At 29.8% G+C, this 21,864-nt stretch overlaps 1 protein-coding gene across 1 annotated transcript in view; it reads left to right on the plus strand.

Moving 5' to 3' along the window:
* loh (thrombospondin type 1 domain containing lonely heart) overlaps nucleotides 1-21,864 on the plus strand; it is a 270,439-nt gene that overhangs the window by 91,253 nt on the left and 157,322 nt on the right. The window contains exon 3 of the mRNA XM_075293524.1: nucleotides 18,191-18,260. Within this exon, the coding sequence (XP_075149639.1) occupies nucleotides 18,191-18,260 (70 nt within the window). The remainder of the gene's footprint in view (nucleotides 1-18,190; nucleotides 18,261-21,864) is intronic.

Here is a 21,864-nt window from a genome sequence, read left to right on the forward strand (position 1 = left end):
GTTTATTATATCCCCCTACAAACAAATTTTTATACCCTGCTCCACACTGTGGAACAGGGTATTATAAGTTAGTGCATATGTTTGCAACACCCAGAAGGAGACGAGATAGACACATGGTGTCTTTGGCAAAAATGCTTAGGGTGGGCTCCTGAGTCGATATAGCCATGTCCGTCTGTCCGTCTGTCCGTGAACACATTTTTGTAATCAAAGTCTAGGTCGCAGTTTTAGTCCAATCGACTTCAAATTTGGCACAAGTATGTGTTTTGGCTCAGAATAGATCCCTATTGATTTTGGAAGAAATCGGCTCAGATTTAGATATAGCTCCCATATATATATTTCGCCCGATATGGACTTATATGGCCCCAGAAGCAAGAGGTTTACCCTAATTTGCTTAAAATTTTGCACAAGAAGAACATTTAGTACTATAGTCAAGTGTGCCAAATTTTATTGCAATCGGTTCAGATTTAGATATAGCTCCCATATATATCTTTCGCCCGATATGGACTAATACGGTCCCAGAAGCCAGAGTTTTACACCAATTTGGTTGAAATTTTGCACAGGGAGTAGAATTAGCATTGTAGCTATGCGTGCCAAATTTGATTGAAATCGGTTCAGATTTAGATATAGCTCCCATATATATGATTTTCTCATTTCGACAAAAATGGTCAAAATACGAACATTTTCCTTATTAAATAGCCACTGCTTAGTCGAAAAGTTGTAAGAATGACTCTAATTTTCCTAAACTTCTAATACATATATATCAAGCGATAAATCATAAATAAACTTTTGCGAAGTTTCCTTAAAATTGCTTCAGATTTAAATGTTTCCCATATTTTTTTACTAAAATTGTGTTCCACCCTAGTGCATTAGCCAACTTAAATTTTGAGTCTATAGATTTTGTAAAAGTCTATCAAATTCTGTCCAGATCGAGTGATATTTAAATGTATATATTTGGGACAAACCTTTATATATAGCCCCCAACACATTTGACGGATGTGATATGGTATCGAAAATTTAGATCTACAAAGTGGTGCAGGGTATAATATTGTCGGCCCCGCCCGACTTTAGACTTTCTTTACTTTTCCTTTACTTTTTTTACTAACATAGTATACCATCCCAGGGCATTAGTCTATAGATTATAAATTTTGTTCAGATGGAGTCAGATTTAAATGTATGTATTTGGGACAAATACCTTTATATATAGCACCCAACATATTTGACGGATTTGATATAGTTTCGAAAATGTGGATTTACAAAGTGGTGCAGGGTATAATATAGTCGGCCCCGCCCGACTTTAGACTTTCCTTACTTGTTTTTTTTTTTTTTTTTAAATTTTAGATCAATTTTTTTTTGGTTAGTATGAAAACATTTTTTTGCGATAGAAATGTTTTATTATTTTATTTTAGAATATATTTGAAAAATTTCTCAGAATTTGGTTTCTATAGAAGGTAAAAATTTGTCAAAGGAAAACGCGTGTAAATCGGTGAAATCTTGTATTTAAAAAATCAAATTAAATTTCTTTTTCAAGTTCAATTAGTATAAAATTCAGGAAAAATATTCAGTTAGGCTTTCGCTTTTCCGAATCCGAATTGCCGGGCCTCACGCTTGACACCTGCCATCAGATTTTGTATAGCCACCTTGTCCACCTTCTTCGCCGCAGAAAGCCAGTTTGCCTTGAACTGCTTCTCGTCCTTTGCAGTTTTTTTGGTCTTCTTTAGGTTCCGCTTGACAATAGCCTAGTATTTCTCAATTGGGCGGAGCTCTGGCGTGTTGGGAGGGTTCTTGTCCTTGGGAACCACCTGCACGTTGTTGGCGGCGTACCACTCCATGGCCTTTTTACCGTAATGGCAAGATGCCAAATCCGGCCAAAACAGTTCGGAACAACCGTGTTTCTTCAGGAAAGGCAGCAGACGTTTATTCAAACACTCTTTCACGTAAATTTCTTGGTTGACAGTCCCGGAAGCTATGAAAATGCTGATTTTCAAGCCACAGGTACAGATGGCTTGCCAAACCAGATATTTCTTTGCGAACTTTGACAGTTTTATGTGCTTGAAAATATCTGCTACCTTTCCCCTTCCTTTTGCCGTATAAAACTCCTGTCCCGGAAGCTGCTTGTAGTCGGCATTGACGTAGGTTTCGTCGTCCATTACCACGCAGTCAAACTTCGTCAGCATCGTCGTGTACAGCCTCCGAGATCGCGCTTTGGCCGTCGTATTTTGTTTATCATCGCGATTTGGAGTCACTACCTTCTTGTAAGTCGATAGTCCGGCTCGTTTTTTGGCTCGATGCACGGTTGTAGACGATACACCCAGCTTATTTGCGGCATCTCGGAGAGAGAGGTTAGGGGTTCGCTTGAAACTACCGGCAACTCTCTTTGTCGTCTCAGCGGCTTCCGGTTTTCGATTTCCTCCCGATCCAGACTTCCTGGCTGTCGACAAACGTTCCCCAAACACTTCAATTACATTTGTAACGGTTGATTTGGCAACTTTTAGCGATTTTGCCAGCTTTGCGTGCGAGTAGCTCGGATTTTCGCGATGCGCGAGCAAAATTTTGATACGCTGCTCTTCTTGCTTGGACGGCATTTTGACAACTGAAGAGTGAATTCCAAAATCAAAATAGGAGCAACATTCTACACATATACACCTTCAAAATGAGGGGTGTTCATTTTGCATTTTTAAATGCAAAATTGAAAGAAATACGTCAAGTTTATATTGACCAAATTTTGACCGTATCACCCTTTAGAAAATGTTGTCAAAATTTTTACCTCTATAGAAAATTTTGGCAACATTTTTATTTCTATAGAAAATTTTGTCAAAATTTAACTTCTAGAGACCATTTCGTTTAACTTATATTTTCGACAAAAAGGTTTTATTATTTATTTTAGTTTATTATATCTCCCCTACAAACAAATTTTTATGTGTATAAATATCCCTTGAATTGTAAACGTGTCGAATATTAAATGTTATAAGGATTTTAGGTGGCATCATCAAAGGAAAGTTACTACTTCTGCATAGAAAGGAGAACATGCAATGGCTTTTAATAGGATGACCTAATACGAAAATTAAAATTACTAAAGTTATAGAAATGTTGTCAAAATTTAACTTCCATTGAAAATTTTGTCAAAATTTAATTTCTACAGGAAATCAAAAAGTTATTTCTGTAGAAAATTTTCTCATAATTTTATTTCTGTAGAAAATTTTCTCATAATTTTATTTCTGTAGAATTTGTTTTTATACCATCCACCATAGGAAGGGGGTATATTAACTTTGTCATTCCGTTTGTAACACATCGAAATATTGCTCTAAGACTCGATAAAGTATATATATTCTGGGTCGTGGTGAAATTCTGAATCGATCTGAGCATGTCCGCCCGTCCGTCCGTCCGTCTGTTGAAATCACGCTAACTTCCGAACGAAACAAGCTATCGACTTGAAACTTGGCACAAGTAGTTGTTATTGATGTAGGTCGGATGATATTGCAAATGGGCCATATCGGTCCACTTTTACGTATAGCCCCCATATAAACGGACCCTCAAAATTTGGCTTGCAGACCCTCTAAGAGAAGCAAATTTCATCCGATCCGGCTGAAATTTGGTACATTGTGTTAGTATATGATCTCTAACAACCATGCCAAAATTGGTTCACATCGGTCCATAAATATATATAGCCCCCATATAAACCGATCCCCAGATTTGACCTCCGGAGCCTCATGGATGAGCAAAATTCATCCGATTCGGTTGAAATTTGGTACAACCATGCAAAAATTGGTCCATGCCGGTCTTAATTATATAAAGCCCCCATATGACCTCCGGAACCTCTTGGAAGACCAAAATTCATCTGATTCAATTGAAATTTGGTACGTGTTGTTAATATATGGCCTCAAACAGCCATGCAAAAATTGGTCGAAATCGGTCAATAATTATATATAGCCCCCATATAAACCGATCCCCAGATTTGACCTCCGGAGCCCCTTGGAAAAGCAAAATTCATCCGATGGTATCGAACAACCATGCAGGAATTGGTTCATATCAGTCCATAACTATATATAACCCCCATATAAACATATCCCCAGATTTGACCTCCGGTGCCTTTTGGATAAGCAAAATTCATCCGATCTGGTTGAAATTTGGTACGTGGTGGTAGTATATGATATTTAACAACCATGCCAAAAGTAGACCATAATAATATATAGCCCCCATATAAACCGATCCCGAGATTTGGTGTTGGAGCCTCTTGGAGGAGCAAATTTCATCCGAGTCAGTTGAAATTCGGTGCATTGTGCTGGTATATGGCCATTAACAACTATGCCTAACTGGGTCCATATCGGTCTATAGTTATATATAGCCCTCAGATAAATCGATCCCCAATCACACAAAAATTGGTCAATATCAAGTTCATAATTGTGTATAGCCCCCATATAAGCGACCCCCATATTTCAATTCGGGATCTCTACGTCTTTCGTAGAAGTTTCTACGTCATACATGGTGGAGGGTACATAAGATTCGGCCTGGCCGAACTTACGGCCGTATATACTTGTTTAAATTTTGTTTCTGTAGAAAATTTTCTCAGAATTTGGTTTCTATAGAAAATGTTTTTACCTCTATAGAAAATTTTGTAAAAATGTAACTTCTATTAACTTCTACAGAAAATTTTTGTTTAACTTCTACAGAAAATTTTGTCAAAATTTTATTTCTATAGGAAATTTTGTCAAAATTTTATTTCTGTAGAAAATTTTCTCAAAATTTTATTACTGTAAAAAATTTTCTCAAAATTTTATTTCTAGAGAATTTTGCTTAACTTCTACAGAAAATTTTGTATACATTTTTTTCTAACAAAATTTTGTCAAAATTTAACTTCTATTGAAAATTTTGTCAACATTTTTATTTCTATAGAAAATGTTGTCAAAAATTAACTCCTATAGAAAATTTTGTCTAACTTCTACAGAAAAGTTTGTAATTTTTTTTTCTACAGAAAGTTTTCCCAACATTTATATTTCTGTAGAAAATTTGCACAAAATTTTATTTCTATAGAAAATTTCCTATGGAAAATGTTGTCAAAATTTAACTTCTATAGAAAAGTTTGCAAATTTGTTTCCACAGGAAATTTTGTCAAAAATTTTATTTCTATTGGAAATTTTCTCAAAATTTTATTTATGTAGAAAATTTTCTCAAAATTTTATTTCCACACAAAATATTCTCAAAATTCTATTTCTGTAACGAATTGCCTCAAAAAATTTTTTCTATAGAAAATGTTGCCAAAATTTTACTTCTACTATAGAGAATTTCGTTTAACTTCTACAGAAAATTTTGTATAAATTTTTTTCTATATAAAATTTTTCAATAATTGTATTTATATAGGAAATGTCAAAATTTAACTTCTACAGAAACGTTTGTTAAAATTTTTACTTCTATAATTTTTGTTTTTCAAAATGTTTACTTCTATAAAAATTTTTATCAACATTTAACTTCTATAGACAATTTTGTTTAACTTCTATAAAAAATTTTCTCAAAATTTTATTTCTATAGAAAATTTTTTCATAATTAAATTTCTGTAGAAAAATTTCTCAAAATTTTATTTCCGTAGAAAATTTTCACAAAATTTCTATTTCTATAGAAAATTGAAGTGCCTCTTATTTGGAGAGGAATATTTGCAAAATGTATTAAAACTTCAAGAATTCTACCAATCTACCAAACCGTAAAAAATCTTTAATTTTTGGTAGAATTCTACCAAGAATTCTGTGGCAACCGTGTATGATATCCCTGCCAAATATTGAGAGATCTTAAATCAAATATAAGTAGATCTAATCATATTTAATTACTACAAACAATTCTCTTTTAAATTTGAGTTTTGATTTTATTGTACAAATTTTAATTTATTCGTTTTTTTCAGTTTTTTCCTCATGTGCTATCAACGTCCATTAAGAATTTTAACGACAGCTTAAATTTTCATATTTAGATTCGACTTCAAGTAGAAATTATGCTATGTTTCTAAACGTCTTTAAAATAAAGTGTTAAAAAACATCATCTATTTTTAAATGCTTTTAAACTTTGTAGCCAAGATGCAAAAAGTCATCAAATTTAAAGACCATACATGTTAGGATACCAAATTTAAAGTCAAATCACTTAACTATAAGGACACAACGACTTCATTGAAAAGTTTATCGACTTTAAGTCAAGGAAAAAACTTTATATCAAAGAAATACGTCTTCCTTGCTAAGAAAAATTTGCATTCGAAATTTAACCTTTGGCTTCACGACAATATTTTTCAGTGCAGATGGTGCTCCACGTTCATATTCATCGAAATAAAAGCCAAATACTACCTGAAAATGTTCGTAAAGTCAGTATTGAAGCCATAGACATACCATACTCAGACCATAAGAAATTTCAAACTATGCAGCACCAGTGTGGACACCGCAGACCAGTGACACGCAGTGGAATGACATACAGACCTGCCAGAACGCTGTCCTTAGAACTGCGACGGGTGTCTCCGCAACACACCCCTGGATCACCTTTATGTGGAGACAGAGATCATCTCAAAGCTGTATCTCCTGGGTTGTTATCGCAGTAATCATCCTAACCACCAACTCATGGATACACAACCACCACCCAAGAACGTAAAGGGTTGATATACATCATCTAGAGCGCGAGAACCAGCGTTACAAAAGAGAGCCTCTAGATCAAGCAGCGTACCAGGCAGGTTTGAACAGGATTCATGAGGATACTGTAGCTGAAGCGGTGAGAAGCTACAAGGTTAATCCTGTTCTCGGAGTCCGTCCACCGCCCATACACCGGAGGAAAGAGACCTCCCACGGCAGACTAGGGTAGTTTTAGCCCAATTAAGATCAGGCAAGTGCAGCCGCCTCAATTCCTACTTATCAGTGATTGATAGCAGCGTAGCTGACGTATGTCCAATTTGCAACCAAGGGCCACACGACACGCGTCATCTTTTCTCTTGCCCTGCTAAACCAACCCGACTTACCACCAGATCACTCTGGACGCACCCCACCTTAGTCGCAGAGTTCATCGATCTGGCCACAACCTGTAGTACCAGAGCGTATAACATAAAAATGGTTGAAATCACAACAACAACAAATTTCAATTAATTTTTTAATTGAATCAATCAAAATCCCATTAATTTTTTAATTAAAATTAATAACTATTTTTAATCACTATACTATAATCACTTTCTATAACAAATTTTAATCACTTTTTAATTTAATTTAAAAAAATGTTTGTTTCAAATAATTTTTTAATTTAAAATTTAAAAAAAATCTAATTTTTAACTGGTTCTTCCGCAGTTGATTAACAAAAGATAATTTTATCAATTAATTTTTTAATTGAAAATATAAAAATTTCAATCATTGACTTAATTGACATAATGTTTCTAGTTTGATTAAAAGGTTATTAATTTTTTAATTGAAAATTTTTTTCAACTTCAATCAACTTCTTAATTGGGAATAATTTGGTGATATTTTTTTCTGTGTGTCCACTTTTTTCTGTTTGCTTTGGATTCCCTAAATCTCTGGAAAGTCTAAAATATTTCAAAATTTGATTGCATATTGGGGGAAAAAAATTAAAACAATAAAATTGAATATATTCGCTAATAGAAATCCATATCTAAACACGCGATTTAAAATAGTCATGCCTCTCTGTTAACATCCAAGCCAGGCCCAAGAAATTCAAAGTTGATTGATTCATGCTTGGGAGATTGTCCATTTGCTGCTTATGTTATTTGCCGGTTTAGTGTCTGTCCCTAGCACATGTGAGTGATAGCAGCCCAAGTGCCTAGTTATCGATAATAGGCACTTCATAATACACCCACCAAAATATCAGGAAAGGCGCTTACGACGCAAAGGTCACTGAGTAAATGGCCAGCGCCAACTGTTATCACCGTTAGTTTGTGTGTGTGTGGTTAACGAATAATATGCGAATACAGAGTGTCGGCCGAATGACAGCAAACGATAATGTTGTGAGCTCTCATTTACGAAACCGAAAGTCTTAAAGCAACACACACCCGTACACACAAATGCTATACCGTAATGCTAAGGTGTTGCCACCTGTTGTCTTAAATGTAAAAAAAACAAAATGTATGTGAAAAAGATCTTTGCATGATTTTAGGCAAAACTATTTTATGTGTAATCTTAAAGCTGCTGCTTAAGACCTTTGAAACGATTAAACCAAGGGAATGTACAATGACTGTGTCTATATGAATGAAGTTGTGAAGTGATTTTTGTTTTGATTTGATATTCTTGAGAATAACCAACAACAAAAACTATACTATAGTTAAAGTGATGGAATGGATGTGTGTGGAGCAGGGATGGAAAATGCAGTACTATAGTACTTTTTTCAATACTTTTTCACCCCGGTCAGTACCGTAGTACCCCCGCGAATGATTTAGTACCTTTTGTGTAGACATTTTTGAGTCGATATCAGATTTATGGTACAATAGCTTTGACAAAATATTTTAATATTTTGAGAAAGTCTTTATCAACCTTATTTGCAAATAGTCTTTTACAAATATGAACAGACATGTTCATGTGGGAAGAAAATCTCGATAAAAATATTATTTCTATAGGAAATTTTTGCAAAATTTTATTTCTATAGAAAAAATTTTGCAACATTTTTTTCTACAGATTTTTTTTTGCAAAATTTTATTTCTATAGAAAATTTTTGTAAAATTTTATTTATACAGAAAATTTTGTCAAAATTTTATTTTCTTTAAAATTTAGTCTCTTGACGATAATTTTCCAGTGAAATTTTTGTTGAAATTTAGTAAAAAGTACCTTTCCGCTCAAAAAATACCTTTTTTGTACTTTCTTAAAAATTGTATTTTCCATCCCTGGTGTGGAGGAATACCATTGCCTTCGACCAACGTTGAAGTAGAATGGGAAGCAACTTCACTCACAACAATTGCGTGTACAAATGTCGTGTAAACAATGACACCAAATCATAGAAAACGAATCACTTAGAGTACTTTAACTAGCGGTTGACGTTTGACTTTGTCTCTTAGTTATGTATTGACAATAAATGTCACAAAAGTGTAAACATTAGACAAAAAACCATTTGGCCCGACCCATGGAATATTATCATCGATCTCTTGAGCATTGGCGTGAACTTGAAGAGATTTTTTTGTTTCCAAGATGGGTAGCTATGGATGTTAATGACTATATGAACAAATAGATTCTTTAAAATATTTGCATATTCTAATGGCAAAGAAGATTAAAAAGACAATTGAAATTTTCAAGAGGAATAAAAATATGACATATATTGAAATTAAGAAGATAAGTGTTACAATGTTATAAAGGGTGGTTAAAATTTCAAGGACCGATGTTGATTTTGAATAAAACACAAACTATTCAGGAAATTATTGTAATTTTATTTTTTTTATGATATATTGGTATTATTCAATTATGTATGGAACAAAATATCGGCCAAATGGGCGTTGCGACCTCGATGGCACACCTTCATCCGATGGTCCAAATTTTCGATGACGCTAAGGCATAATGGAGGTTCTATGCCGTTAATGTGCCGAATTATCTCATCCTTTAGCTCTTGAATTGTTGCTGGCTTACCGACGTACACCTTTTCTTTCAAATAACCCCAAAGAAAAAAGTCCAACGGTGTCAAATCACATGATCTTGGCGGCCAATTGACATCGCCATTACGTGAGATAACATGGCCATTGAATTAGTTGCGCAAAAGAGCCATTGTTTCGTTAGCTGTGTGGCAAGTGGCACCGTCCTGCTGAAACCATATATCTTCCAATTCGGGCCATAAAAAGTTCGTTATCATCTCACGATAGCGAACACCATTCACAGTAACTGCCTGACCGGCCTCATTTTGGAAAAAATACGGCCCGATGATGCCGCCAGCCCATAAACCGCACCAAACAGTCACTCTTTGTGGGTGCATTAGTTTTTCGACAATCACTCTTGGATTCTCATTCGCCCAAATGCGGCAATTCTGTTTATTGACGACTCCACTGAGGTGAAAATGTGCCTCATCACTGAAGATGCTTTTCTCGAAAATTGATCATCCACTGTTGCCATTTCGTGGAAGCATTTAACACGTTGTTGGATTGTGTATCTCTCCATGGTTCAAATTAAGTAAGTCTGAAATAGAGAAACGTCAAATAAAATTCTGAAAAAAACTTGGCGTTTAGGTGTGGTTCACATTCAACATCGACCCTTACAATTTAACCACCCTTTATTATAAGCTAAAGAAAGACTTCTTTAATGACATTGAATTAAATAAATTTAATTATATATTTTATACATAAACAAAATAGGTTTGGTAAGCGGATCCACTTCTACCAAGACTCAATCTATACTAGACTATCTACACTGAAACAAAAGCATGCCCGGTTCCTAAGATTTTGTCTTTAACAGGTTGGCTGATAAGTCCCCGGTCTAACAAAGAAAAACACTTTTTTTTTTGTCAAAATTCATTTTTATTATTCAACACAGATCCCTTCAAGAGCGATACAACGATTATAACGACCTTCCAATTTTTTAATACCATTTTGGTAGTACTCCTTCGGTTTTGCCTCAAAATAGGCCTCAGTTTTGGCGATCACCTCTTCATTGCAGCCAAATATTTTCCCTGCGAGCATCCTTTTGAGGTCTGAGAACAAGAAAAAGTCGCTGGGGGCCAGATCTGGAGAATACGGTGGGTGGAGAAGCAGTTCGAAGCCCAATTCATGAATTCTTGCCATCGTTCTCAATGACTTGTGGCACGGAACAACACTTTTTATACCCTCCACCATAGGATGGGGGGTATATTAACTTTGTCATTCCGTTTGTAACACATGGAAATATTGCTCTAAGACCCCATAAAGTATATATATTCTGGGTCGTGGTGAAATTCTGAGTCGATCTGAGCATGTCCGTCCGTCCGTCTGTTGAAATCACGCTAACTTCCGAACGAAACAAGCTATCGACTTGAAACTTGGCACAAGTAGTTATTATCGATGTAGGTCGGATGGTATTGAAAATGGGACATATCGGTCCACTTTTACGTATAGCCCCCATATAAAGGGACCCGCAGATTTGGCTTGTGGAGCCTCTAACAGAAGCATATTTCATCCGATCCGGCTGAAATTTGGTATATGGTGTTGGTATATGGTCTCTAACAACCATGCAAAAATTGGAAATAACATTTTAAAAAAAATTTTCTATAGAAATAAAATTTTGAGAAAAATTTCTATAGAAATAAAGTTTTCACAAAGTTTTTCCAAGAAATAAAATTTTGAGAAATTTTTCTATAGAAATAAAATTTAGACAAAATTTTCTATAGAAATAAAATTTAAACAACCTATATACATAATAAACAAATAAAATTTGAACAAAATTTTCTATAGAAATAAAATTTTGCAAAAATTTTCTATAGAAATAAAATTTTGAGAACATTTTCTATATAAATAAAGTTTTGACAAAGTTTTCTATAGAAATATAATTTTGACAAAATTTTCCTAGAAATACAATTTTGAGAAAAATTTTTATAGAAATAGGTTTCTGAGAAAATTTTCTACAGAAATATAATTTTCTATAGAATTAAAATTTTTATACCCTCCACCATAGGATGGGGGTATATTAACTTTGTCATTCCGTTTGTAACACATCGAAATATTGCTCTAAGACCCCACAAAGTATATATATTCTGGGTCGTGGTGAAATTCTGAGTCGATCTAAGCATGTCCGTCCGTCCGTCTGTCCGTCTGTCCGGCTGTCCGGCTGTCCGTCCGTCTGTGGAAATCACGCTAACTTCCGAACGAAACAAGCTATCGACTTGAAACTTGGCACAAGTAGTTGTTATTGATGTAGGTCGGATGGTATTGAAAATGGGCCATATCGGACCACGTTTACGTATAGCCCCCATATAAACCGATCCCCAAATTTGGCTTGGGGAGCCTCCCGGAGCAGCAAAATTCATCCGATCCTGTTGAAATTTGGTACGTGGTCTTAGTATGCGGTCTCTAACAACCATGCAAAAATTGGTCCATATCGGTCCATAATTATATATAGCCCCCATATAAACCGATCCCCAGATTTGACCTCCGGAGCCTCTTGGAGGGGCAAAATTCATCCGATCCGATTGAAATTTGGTACCTGATGTTAGTATATGGTCTCTAACAACCATGCAAAAATTGGTCCATATCGGTCCATAATTATATATAGCCCCCATATAAACCGATCCCCAGATTTGACCTCCGGAGACTTTTGGAGGGGCAAAATTCATCCGATCCGGTTGAAATTTGGTACCTGATGTTAGTATACGGCCTCTAACAACCATGCAAAAATTGGTCCATATCGGTCCATAATTATATATAGCTCCCATATAAACCGATCCCCAGATTTGACCACCGGAGCCTCTTGGAGGAGCAAAATTCATCCGATCCGGTTGAAATTTAGTACGTGGTCTTAGTATACGGTTTTTAACAACCATGCAAAAATTGGTCCATATCGGTCCATAATTATATATAGCCCCCATATAAACCGATCCCCAGATTTGACCTCCGGAGCCTCTTGGAGGGGCAAAATTCATCCGATCCGGTTGAAATTTGGTACCTGATGTTAGTTTACGGCCTCTAATAACCATGCAAAAATTGGTCCATATCGGTCCATAATTATATATAGCCCCCATATAAACCGATCCCCAGATTTGTCCTCCGGAGCCTCTTGGAAGAGCAAAATTCATCCGATACGGTTGAAATTTAGTACCTGATGTTAGTTTACGGCCTCTAATAACCATGCAAAAATTGGTCCATATCGGTCCATAATTATATATAGCCCCCATATAAACCGATCCCCAGATTTGACCTCCGGAGCCTCTTGGAAGAGCAAAATTCATCCGATACGGTTGAAATTTGGTACATTTTGTCAATATATGGCCTCTAACAGCCATGTAAAAATTGGTCCATATCGGTCTTTAGTTATATATAGCCGATGACTTATTACACAAAAATTGGTCCATATCGCCAAAAATAATCTACCAAAACTTTATTTCCATAGAAAATTTTGTCAAATTTTATTACTATAGAAAGTTTTGTCAAAATTTCATTTCTATAGAAAGTTTTGTCAAAAGTTTATTTCTATACAAATGTTTGTCAAAATTTTATTTCCATAGAAAATTTTGTCAAAATTTTATTTCTATAGAAAATTTTTGTAATCTACCAAAACTTTATTTCCATAGAAAATTTTGTCAAATTTTATTACTATAGAAAGTTTTGTTAAAATTTCATTTCTATAGAAAGTTTTGTCAAAAGTTTATTTCTATAGAAATGTTTGTCAAAAGTTTATTTCTATAGAAAATTTTGTAAAAAATTTATTTCTGTAGAAAATTTTGTCAACATTTTATTTCTATAAAAAATTTTGTCAAAAATTTTATTTCTATACAAAATTTTGTCAACATTTTATTTCTATAGAAATTTTTGTCAAAATTGTATTGCTATAGAAAATTTTGTCAACATTTTACTTCCATAGAAAATTTTGTCAACATTTTATTTCTATAGAAAATTTTGTCAAGTTTTTATTTCTATAGAAAATTTTGTCAAATTTTTATTTCTATAGAAAATTTTGTCAAAATTTTATTTCTATAGAAAATTTTGTCAAGGTTTCATTTCTATAGAAAATTTTGTCAAAATTTTATTTCTATAGAAAATTTTGTCAAACTAGATTATATACGTATTTAATCGGCCTTTTTTTGTTTAATATATACCCCGTATGGGCTAACTTACAATTTAGAAGACAGTGTTAAAAAGTTTTACGATACCTTGCCATTGGCAAGTGTTATCGCAACCCAAGTAATTCGATTGTGGATGACAGCCTTTAGTAGAAGTTCCTACGCAATCCATGGTGGAGGGTACATAAGATTCGGCCTGGCCGAACTTACGGCCGTATATACTTGTTATATTTCATGTTAGGCAATTAACGTCCAAATGCATTATATCTAATTTTACAATTATTAATCGAGATTTTATGGACAGATTTAGATTAAGGAATATGATTAATAGAGTCATTGAAAAGAAAACGCCAGATACAAATCTATAGACGCCTGGACTGTACATGTTTCGATTCGGGCGAATGAATCTTTCCACAGCCTTTAGTATAGATCTGGCTGGGAGAGATAACTCAATTTTGGGCTATTTATGCTATCTCCTTATGGAGAAAACATTTGGGAATTTTCCTCTTACAAATTGAATTTTTATAAAATTTTTTATAGGAATAAAATTTTGACAAAATCTTTTATAGAAATAGTATTTTGAGAAAATTTTCTATAGAAATAAAATTTTGAGAAAATTTTCTATAGAAATAAAATTTAGACAACCTATATAAATAATAAACAAATAAAATTTGAACAAAATTTTCTATAGAACTAAAATTATGAAAAAATTTTCTATAGAACTAAAATTTTGACAAAATCTTTTATAGAAATAAAATTTTTAGAAAATGCTTTATAGCAATACAATTTTGAGAAATTTCTCTAAAGAAATAAAATTTTGAAAAAATTCTCTATAGAAATAAAATTTTGAGAAAATTTTCTATAGAAATAAAATTTAGACAACCTATATAAATAATAAACAAATAAAATTTGAACAAAATTTTCTATATTTAGAACTAAAATTGAGAAAATTTGCTATAGAACTAAAATTTTGGCAAAATCGTTTATAGAAATAAAATTTTTTTGAGAAAATTTTCTATAGAAATAAAATTTTGAGAAAATTTTCTATAGAAATAAAATTTTGAGAAAATTTTCTATAGAAATACAATTTTGAGAAAATTTTCTATAGAAATAAAATTTTGAAAAAACTATCTATAGATATAAAATTTTGAGAAAATTTTCTACAAAATAAAATTTTGAGACAATTTTCTATAGAAATAAAATTTTAAGAAAATTTTCTATAGAAATACAATTTTGAAAAAATTATCTATAGATATACAATTGTGCAAAACTTTTCTGTAGAAATAAAATTTAGACAACCTATATAAATAATAAACAAATAAAATTTGAACAAAATTTTCTATAGAACTAAAATTTTGAGAAAATTTTCTATAGAACTAAAATTTTGACAAAATCTTTTATAGAAATAAAATTTTTAGAACATTTTCTATAGCAATACAATTTTGAGAAATTTTTCTATAGAAATAAAATTTTGAAAAAATTTTCTATAGAAATAAAATTTTGAAAAAATTATCTATAGATATAAAATTTTGAGAAAATTTTCTACATAAATAAAATTTTGAGAAAATTTTCTACATAAATAAAATTTTGAGACAATTTTCTATAGAAATAAAATTTTGAGACAATTTTCTATAGAAATAAAATTTAGACAACCTATATAAATAATAAACAAATAAAATTTGAACAAAATTTTCTATAGAACTAAAATTTTGAGAAAATTTTCTATAGAACCAAAATTTTGACAAAATCGTTTATAGAAATAAAATTTTTAGAAAATGCTTTATAGCAATACAATTTTGAGAAATTTCTCTAAAGAAATAAAATTTTGAAAAAATTTTCTATAGAAATAAAATTTAGACAACCTATATAAATAATAAACAAATAAAATTTGAACAAAATTTTCTATAGAACTAAAATTTTGAGAAAATTTTCTATAGAACTAAAATTTTGATAAAATCTTTTATAGAAATAAAATTTTTAGAAAATTTTCTATAGCAATACAATTTTGAGAAATTTTTCTATAGAAATAAAATTTTGAGAAAATTTTCTATAGAAATAAAGTTTTGAGAAAATTTTCTACAGAAATACAATTTTGAAAAAAATTATCTATAGATATAAAATTTTGCAAAAATTTTCTATAGAAATAAAATTTAGACAACCTATATAAATAATAAACAAATAAAATTTGAACAAAATTTTCTATAAACTAAAATTTTGAGAAAATTTTCTATAGAACTAAAATTTTGACAAAATCTTTTATAGAAATAGAATTTTTAGAACATTTTCTATAGCAATACAATTTTGAGAAATTTTTCTATAGAAATAAAATTTTGAGAAAATTTTCTATAGAAATAAAATTTTGAAAAAAATATCTATAGATATAAAATTTTGAGAAAATTTTCTACATAAATAAAATTTTGAGAAAATTTTCTACATAAATAAAATTTTAAGAAAATTTTCTATAGAAATACAATTTTGAAACAATTATCTATAGATATAAAATTTTGCAAAATTTTTCTATAGAAATAAAATTTTGACAAACTTTTCTATAGAATTGAAATTTTGACAAAGTTTTCTCTAGAAATAAAATTTTGAAAATTTTTTTTTATGCATTGTTGTCGTTTTTTTATTTCAGCTTAAAACCATACATTGACTAAACTACAAGAGTAGATTTTTTTTATAGAAATAAGTTTTTGGGAAAATTTTCTAAAGAAATAAAATTTTGACAAAATTTTCTATAGAAATAAAATTTGGACAAAATTTTCTATAGGAATAAAATTTTGGCAAAATTTTTTAATGAAATAAATTTTTAACAAAACTGTCTTTGGAACTAAAATCTTGACAAGGGTCAGACAAGTTCCCTCCATTATAGCGACTTAGTAAATTCAACAGAGTTGCACCTGTAATAAGCTATTTTGCTTTAACAACAAATAGTTATAAACGAATTTGTTTTATTTGTTCCTTCGTTATATGCAGTAGTGGTTATGGTTATTCTAAAAGTAATTCACTCTTATGTCATATTTATAATTCATTTATCCATGACTTTCGAATTTGATGAACAAGAACCGTCTCACTTATGATATTTACCCATATGGATGGCGATTGGGGGGATTTATCTTATGCCACAATACGCGGCACATTACGGCTCGCTAATGCAGTACCTCATTATTAGCAACCAAGCGGCACCACTACTTACATTGCTCATTACACTCTGAAGTTGAGAGGAAAACAGCCATAAATTATGCCTTGTTTTACCCTGGCGGTATGATCAACATAGCAGAAATGTTTCTTTCAATCTCGTTGTGTCAAATGATCCCTGTAATAATTTTCCATATTTTATAGCTAACGTAGAAGCGTCAAAAACTCACATTTCATCACATTGGTCACAAAGACAACTCAATTTTGTAATGGCACAACGCATGTGCCAGCATAGGAAAAAAGTGTGAGTTCAATGCAAATCTACATGGAGATCTATAAAGAAAAGCAAGCACTCACTCATGCCTCTGCCATATAGGCTACATCCTAAGACCATAGGCCAACATCTGGATGTAGTAATTCCATGAACTGAGAGAGATGTATAAAAATATTTAAGCGCCTCGTTCATGAAGATCATCATCATCATCATAATCAGATGCTAGCTTCAGAATGGTGCACTCTGGTGTGATGATGAGATGTCGCCGCCATCAGAAATGTTTCAATTTTTCCTAGCACGGAACATTACCCCCACTATGTTGAAAGATCTTTGTTATGGCTAACAGATCGATTGTAATGATGTGTAACGCCTAGTTGAGCATCCATGAATTATCGGAATCTGTATCTCTTGGGGTTTTGTTTTTTTGGTCTAGGCTCATAATGAGATGGCATTTTTTTCTATTAGAATTTGAGGCTAATGACAAACAATGCTATTAGGGTCTTAACGAGAAACGGATATTTGAAGATGAATGGTTTGGAAAAAAACATTGAAATTGACGATTGTGTAAAATTTTTATATGTGATAATATTATTAAAAAATATTTTGTTTCTAATGAAATGTATTTATTTTTTTTTTAAATTCTAAATCACATTTTTAATTTAATTTCAATTAAATGTAACCTAATATGAGTTCAAATAAATTGGAATCAAATTAAGTTAATTTATTTTTTTTATTTTATTTTATATTATTTTATTTTATTTTATATAATTTTAGTTTAGTTTATTTTCTTTTATTTTATTTTGTTTTATTTTATTTGATTTGATTTGATTTGATTTGATTTGATTTGATTTTATTTTATTTTATTTTATTTAACTTCATGGAAATATTTATGTTTTAGTTACAATTTTTACAAAATTAATCTATATTTTCACTTTTTTGAGTGTTTTCTCTTTATTCTTAATTTCCACGATGCTTTATAAGAAATACAAAAAAAAACGACAATTATTATCCCAAAGCCAATTTTCACATTGGGGAAATTTTAGATTTATATAAATTTTAACGTTTGAATTCATTTGTTTTCTTTACTTTTCTTTATTTCAGCATATTCCTAATTATTCTAGCATTTTCTGGCTTAACATGGTCGGACAGAAGTACAGCAGAAAAAATCAGAGTAAGTTTTTAGTAAATACGTAGTAAAAACCTACACACAAAATAGTATGTTTTTGTTCCAATCCCGAAAATATTCAATATAATTTATACTCTCCACCATACACACAAAAAAAAAAAAATTTACCTAATTTCAAGACATGCAATTTTCACATTATTGGCGACAAAATAACGAAAAATAAAGAAATTTTAATTAGAAGACAGTTCACAATCTTTGCTTTAAAAATTGTTTAGAACACGAAACTTTGAAATTTGCGTCTCTTCCATAAAGTCATAAGTCTTTGAAGTATCACAATTTTTCCATAAAATAAATAAAGAAAACCATTTTTGATTTAAGTAAAATTTCAAAATTTTATTTCTATAGAAAAATTTGTTTAAAATGTTATTTCTATAGAAAATTTTGTCAAAATTTTATTTGTATAGAAAAGTTTGTCAAAATTTAATTTCTATAGAAAATTTAGCCAAAATTTTATTTCTATAGAACATTTTGTTAAAATTTTATTTATATAGAAAAATTTGTGAAAACTTTTATTTCTATAAAAATTTTTGTCAAAATTTTATTTCTATGGAAAATTTTGTCAAAATTTTCTTTCTATCGAAAAGTTTGTCAAAATTTTATTTCTACAAGAAATTTTGTCAACATTTTGATTCTGTGAAAAATTTTGTTAAAATTTTATTTCTATGGAAAATTTTGTCAAAATGTTATTTCTATAAAATTTTTTTCAAAATTTTATTTCTATAAGAAATTTTGTCAAGATTTTATTTCTAAAGAAAATTTTGTCAAAATTTAAATTCTAAAAAATGTGGTCAAAATTTTTATTTCTGTAAGAAATTTTGTAAAATTTTATTTCAATAGAAAATTTTGTCAACACATTTTTTTCTATAGAAAATTTTTTTCAAAATTTTATTTCCGTAAGAAATTTTGTCAAATTTTTTTTTCTAAAAAAATTTGGTCAACATTTTATTTCTATAGAAAAATGTTGTCAAAATTTTATTTCTGTAGGAAATTTTGTAAGATTTTATTTCTATAGAACATTTTGTCAAAAATTTTATTTCTATAGAAAATTTTGTCAAGATTGTATTTCTATTAGAAATTTTGTAAGATTTTACTTCTATAGAAAATTTTGTCAAATATTTATTGTGATTAAAAATTTTGTCAAAATTCTATTTCTATGGCAAATGTTGTCAAAACTTTATTTCTAAAGAAAATTTCGCAAGATGTTATATCTATACAAAATTTTGTCAACATTTTATTTCTATAGAACATTTTTTTTCAAATTTTATTTCTACAGAAAATTTTGTCAAAATTTGATTTCTACAGAAAAATTTGTCAACATTTTGTTTCTATAGAAAATTATGTCAAAATTTTATTTCTATAAGAAATTTTGTCAAAATTTTATTTCCATAGAACATTTTCTTAAAATTTTGTTAAAATATTGTTGCTACAGAAAATTTTGTCAAATTTTTATTTCTATAAGAAATTTTGTCAAGATTTTATTTCTAAATGAAATTTTGTCAAAATTTTATTTCTATTGAACATTTTATTTCTATAGAAAATTATGTCAACATTTTATTTCTTTAAAAAATTTTGTCACAATTTTATTACTATTGAAAATTTTGTCAAGATTTTATTTCAATAAGAAATTATGTCAAAATTTATTTCTATAAAAATATTGTTAAAATTTTATTTCTTTAAGAAATTTTTTCAAAGTTTTCTATCTAAAAAAATTTGATCAACATTTTATTTCTATAGAAAATTTTGTGAACATGTTATTTCTATAGAACATTTTGTGAAAATTTTTTTTCTATAGAAAATTTTGTCAAAATTTTATTTCTATAGAAAATTTTATTAAAATTTTATTTCTATAGAAAATTTTGTGATCATTTTATTTCTATAGAAAATTTTGTCAAAATTTTATTTCTATCGAAAATTTTGTCAACATTTCATTTCTATAAAATTTTTTTCAAAATTTTATTTTTATAGAAAAATTGTGTCAAAATTTTATTTCTATAAGAAATTTTTTGTCAAAAGTTTATTTCTATCGAAAATTGTGTCAAAATTTTATTTCTATAAAATTTTTCTCAAAATTTTATTTTTATAGAAAAATTGTGTCAAACTTTTATTTCTATAGAAAATTTTGTCAAAACTTTATATCTATAGAAAATTTTGTCAAAATTATATTTCTATAGAAAATTTTGACAAAATTTTATTTCAATGGAAAATTTTGTCAAAATTTTATTTCTGTAGAAAATTTTGTCAAAATTTTATTTCTATAGAAAATGTTGTCGAGATTTTATTTCTATAGATAATATTGTCAAAATTTTATTCCTATAGAGAATTTTCTAAAAATTTTGTTAAAATTTTATTTCTATAGAAAATTTGGTCAACATTTTATTTCTATAGAAAATTTTGTTAAAAATTTTATTTCTATAGAAAATTTTGTCAAAATTTTATTTCTGTAGAAAATTGTGTCAAAATTTTATTTCTATAAATTTGTTTTCAAAATTTTATTTAAAAAAAATTTTTGTCAAAATTTTATTTCTGTAGAAAATTTTGTAAATATTTTATTTCTATAGAAAATTTTGTCAACATTTTATTTCTTTAAATTTTTTTTTTTCAAAATTTTATTTTTATAGAAAAATTTTGTCAAAATTGTATTTCTATAGAAAATTTTGTCAAAATTTTATATCTATAGAAAATTTGGTCAACATTTTATTTCTATAAAAAATTTTGTTAAAAATTTTATTTCTATAGAAAATTTTGTCAAAAATTTTATTTCTATAGAAAATTTGGTCTACATTTTATTTCTATAGAAAATGTTGTCAATTTTTTTTCTATAGAATATTTTGTCAAAATCATATTTCTATAGAAAACTTTGTCAAAATTTTATTTCTAAAAAAAAAAAATTGTCAAAATTTTATTTTTTGAAAATTTTGTCAAGTTTATTATTTCAAAAAGAAATTTTGTCAAAATTTTATTTCTATAAGAAATTTTATAAAAATTTTTATCGAAGGTTTAAATTTTAAAGATGACCTCTTTGGTTAGAAAATCCGATTACTTTCTGCGTTCACAAAGTGCTCAATTTGGAATGACATCTCATTGGAGAAAACCACTTTCGTGAAAGCGAAGCAATTCCTTAGCTCTTCCCTGTCTAACCTTATTTGTGTTGTTTTTGTTCTTGGGCCACCACCATTGCATATGACTGCGCTACCAGTATCATTACAACGTTTTATTGCGCCACACTCAAACCGATTTTCAATAACCAGTATGTATGCCCCCGAATATATGAATTTCAACCGAATTATTTCTTATTCACCGTTGGATAGCCAAGAAACTACCTTCGATTTACTTTTCAAAAAAATCTCCTCAATTAATTCAATAGTTGTTAATTTGAAATTTCCTAAATTGATGGAAAATGACATTCTCTCATAAAATGACTCACATGTTGAGAATTTCAACATTCATCATTAGTTTCGCTATGTCGAGGTTCTAATGGACCGATGGGCCTGTTAACTATTCACCATAATTTGAAATTCATAGTCATTGTCATTTTAGCGATGGATACCGTCGTGTATCATAGGTGTGGTCCTATGAGAACATTTCGCTA

Source organism: Haematobia irritans, chromosome 2 (genome assembly GCF_050003625.1).
Source record: "Haematobia irritans isolate KBUSLIRL chromosome 2, ASM5000362v1, whole genome shotgun sequence".
Lineage (NCBI taxonomy): Eukaryota > Metazoa > Arthropoda > Insecta > Diptera > Muscidae > Haematobia > Haematobia irritans.